The sequence below is a fragment of the Benincasa hispida genome, chromosome 5, assembly GCF_009727055.1.
Source record: "Benincasa hispida cultivar B227 chromosome 5, ASM972705v1, whole genome shotgun sequence".
Taxonomy (NCBI): Eukaryota; Viridiplantae; Streptophyta; class Magnoliopsida; order Cucurbitales; family Cucurbitaceae; genus Benincasa; species Benincasa hispida.
The window spans coordinates 36,472,957-36,476,485 of record NC_052353.1 but is presented as its reverse complement, the minus strand read 5'-3'; the positions used below and the strand labels follow the sequence as shown (position 1 = coordinate 36,476,485).

Here is a 3,529-nt window from a genome sequence, read left to right as displayed (position 1 = left end):
TTAATCTTCGTCCTTAACATTCAATTTTGTGTCTAACAAGTTCGTGAAAATTCAACATATTTTAAAATTAACGAATATGTTGGTTATAAAATTAAAATTTGTAGCTAATAAGACATTTAGCTCTCAATTTTTTGTCTCATAGAATATGCCAAGAACCTCATAGATTCAAAATCGAGAGTGTAGGTGAGGGGCACATTAAACACTTTTAAAGTTTAAAGACCTACTAAACATAAAATTGAAATTGTTCGACCTATTAAAAACTCTTTAAAATTCAAAACCCTATTAATAGTACAAGTGTATAACACCCCATTCATGAACTAAACTTGTAATTCAACCTAAAAAATATAATCCAAAAAGAAAAAAGATAGATAAAGTTGATCCAAAATCCAGATAGGGAAAATAATTAAATATTAAAAATCTATATTCTTTGGAAGCAATATTCAAGAAGTATGAAGAGAGATAGATTAGGTATAATGAGAATAGAAACATGAATATTACACACTCACAAAATATATGGAAGATGAAAACAATGAACAATGGAGATCAAATTCAAATTCTGTACGCCATCGTTAAAAGCAAACATCCAACATAAAGCAGCAACAAAGAGCAGCCAAACTGCAAAATTTACAAACAAATTCAGAGGATTTTTAGTAATTATAATATTATAATATATAATAACTATATATTTCATTGTAAAATAGACACAAAAGAAGAAAGAAATACAAATAGAAAATTAATATTGTCCAACTTACGCGTTTTCGTTGATACAGTAAGTCATGTATGTATAAAGTTGGTCAAGAGATTAATTTTCATGAAACTCAATTGATTCCTAAGTTATATACATTATGAAATAATTTTATTATTATATACTATTGTATTAAAAAAAGACAAAATAATTGCTTTATTATTTATTATTTTTCATTAACTTTGAGGGAAGAAATTAACTAAATGAAAAAAAAAAAGTTTAAAAAGGTCATCAATAGAATGTCGAAATTGAATTGAAAAAACTTTCGTGGAGAATTTCTTATTAAACTGTTTTCGAATATAGTAAAATAAATCAAAATATTTACAAATATATCAAAATGTCACTATCTATCAATAATAGAAACTAATAGACTATACTATCATCTATCATTAATAGACATTGATAGATATTTATCAATATTTATCATTAATATACGGTGATATTTTGTTATATTTGAAAATATTTTTAATAATTTTGTCATTAAAACAATTTTCTTTCTTAAAGGTACATTTCAATAAAACCTTGTTCCACAAAAATAAACTAACTATGAAAGTTTGACTTTGAATATATATATAACAATATTTCAGTGCACATATCTTGAATCCCATTCCAAACACGTAATTGAAAAGACTAAGAGCTATTTGGCCCTCCAAGTTGGGTTGGGTAAAAAAAATTCACCAACCATTTAGTTCACCAATTATTAAAAATAATTTAACTCACATTTTTCACTCATCAACTCTTCTAATTATTCTCTTCTTATAATAATTATAACTCAATTCAATTCAATTCTGTGCGCCAAACGTCCCCTAAAAGATATTAAAATATGATTTGTTTTTTTTTAAAAAAATACATCTTTAAATTTAAAAACTAAAAGATATTTTCTCTCCCTAATAGTCCTCTTTCTCACTTCTACTCCTCTAATCACCGCCGTTCTTCGCTCTTCATCTTTCATCATCTCTCAAATTCTCTAAGAAATGCATCTATTTCCTAAGAAATGTTGGCCAATATATATAACTTTTTTAATATTTATGAGTGTACATCTAAAATGGTGAATCCACTTTTTAAATTCATGAAACACACGAATAAACAATAAAATGTTACCGATACGAATATAATATAAATAATAAACTTTTTAATTTTAACTTGTTAAAAATATAAAATATAATCTATTTACTGATTTTAGATGAGAAATTATTTTAAAGAAAAAACTACTAAAAATATTTACAAATAATAGTAAAATATTATCGTCTATATCGATAAATCACTATTTTTGTATATCGTGATTTAAATATTTTGTTATTATTTGTAAATATTTTATTTCATTTTTCAATATTTGAAATCAATCGATTTAAATATGTATTTTAAATTTTTTTTCTTTATTCAATTTTGTTAGAAATATCCATTTAAATATTTTTTATTCACTTATCTCTAAAATTGAGTTACATTTCATAAAGAAAAATATACTGAACCGACTAAAATCCCCTTCAAATCTTTGAACGCCTTATTTTTTTAAATGAAAAGTACATTTTATTCCAAAAAAAAAAAAAAATTTAAAAAATCCCCAAAAATTGCGCAGGTTCATGTGAGAAAAGAACTTTCCACCCTGTGTCATTATTGATTCGATTGTTTCCACATTCCCCAACAACAAAACAAAAATTCCGAAACTAAAAGTCGCCGGCGCCGCCGCACAACAACCGATTAATCACCTAATCTTTCAAATCCCATCCAGTAAGAGTTGTTAAAACGAAAGAGAAAGCAGCGACTCACCAGCCTTCGACGAATCCAACTTCTTTCTTTTGGTTTTGATGATGAGGCGGAGGATGACCGTACGCCGGAGCATATGCCGGCGGAGGTGGATGTCCCTGCGGAGGATAACCAGCAGGTGGATAACCGCCCTGCGGTGGATATCCTGGCGGCGGATAACCGTCCTTCGGAGGATATCCTTGCGGCGGAAAACCTAAAATCGTCAAAATTCAACGAATCGCAGCCAAAAATCAGTCAAATCAAAGCACGAAAGCGAGATGAAGACAAACAGTAGATCAACTTTTCGGAAAGAAAAAGTAAGATCTATTCGATTTGGATCTTAGAATTTCATAAAAGTGTAGTGGAAGTAAGAGAGGAATTAAAGAGTAATGGCTTTCAGAGGTTACCTTGCGGCGGAGGAACGCCGACGGGAGGCGGTGGCTGGGCGTAGTAACTCATATTTCCCTCTCTTTCTCTTTGAGATTTCTTGAAACGATCGGATTTTGATCTTTCGATTTCTTAGTTGCAAAACAGAGCGTCGAGAACTCTATAGCTATAAAGCGAATAAAAGAACAAGAACGCGGACTTTTTCATACTTTTTATTTTCTTTTGAAGTTTTAATTGATTATTATTATTATTTTTAAATAGTGGTTGTTATACAATTAAATAATACAAAAAGTAAGAAGATCGATACACAGTATTATTAGGGAGAATATTTTCAGAAAACTACATGAAGATAATCGTAGTTTATATAGCGCACTCTAAACCCTAGGGTCGCAATCAACTTATAAAATCTGCAGTTAATATATCGTGGTTAAGAAATCTACTTTTAGAGGCGTTTGGCTCATATTTGGCCCACCAACTTTAAATGTTGTGGAATTGAGTTTGTATATTTTACCAACTCTCTCTTCTTTCCATGTTTTCAAAGGCTCTACCCATCGGCTACTCTCACACTTCGAGAGATAACTTTAAGCTCTGACAACGACCTTTGATGACAGCTCCAACAACCAATTCCAAGCTCCGACAACCTTTGTGCGACCA

The 3,529-nt window shown here is 29.6% G+C and overlaps 1 protein-coding gene across 1 annotated transcript; it reads right to left on the bottom strand.

The window, feature by feature from the left end:
- Positions 1 to 391: 391 nt before the first annotated feature.
- On the bottom strand, positions 392 to 3,086 carry LOC120078302 (cysteine-rich and transmembrane domain-containing protein WIH2-like). Its single transcript, XM_039032537.1, has 3 exons — positions 2,896 to 3,086; positions 2,513 to 2,702; positions 392 to 615 (listed from the first exon to the last, which is right to left on the bottom strand). The coding sequence occupies exons 1-3, from the start codon at positions 2,945 to 2,947 to the stop codon at positions 570 to 572; spliced, it is 288 nt and encodes a 95-aa protein (XP_038888465.1). The 5' UTR covers positions 2,948 to 3,086; the 3' UTR covers positions 392 to 569.
- Positions 3,087 to 3,529: the final 443 nt, after the last annotated feature.

What these genes read in the sequence shown, in the direction of transcription:
- LOC120078302 (XM_039032537.1), bottom strand. Translation starts at nt 2,947, where the DNA reads ATGAGTTACTACGCCCAGCCACCGCCTCCCGTCGGCGTTCCTCCGCCG. An exon ending in CGGCGTTCCTCCGCCGCAAG is followed by an intron (nt 2,703 to 2,895) that starts GTAACCTCTGAA and finishes TGACGATTTTAG; the next exon opens with GTTTTCCGCCGCAAGGATAT. An exon ending in GTTGGATTCGTCGAAGGCTG is followed by an intron (nt 616 to 2,512) that starts GTGAGTCGCTGC and finishes TAAATTTTGCAG; the next exon opens with TTTGGCTGCTCTTTGTTGCT.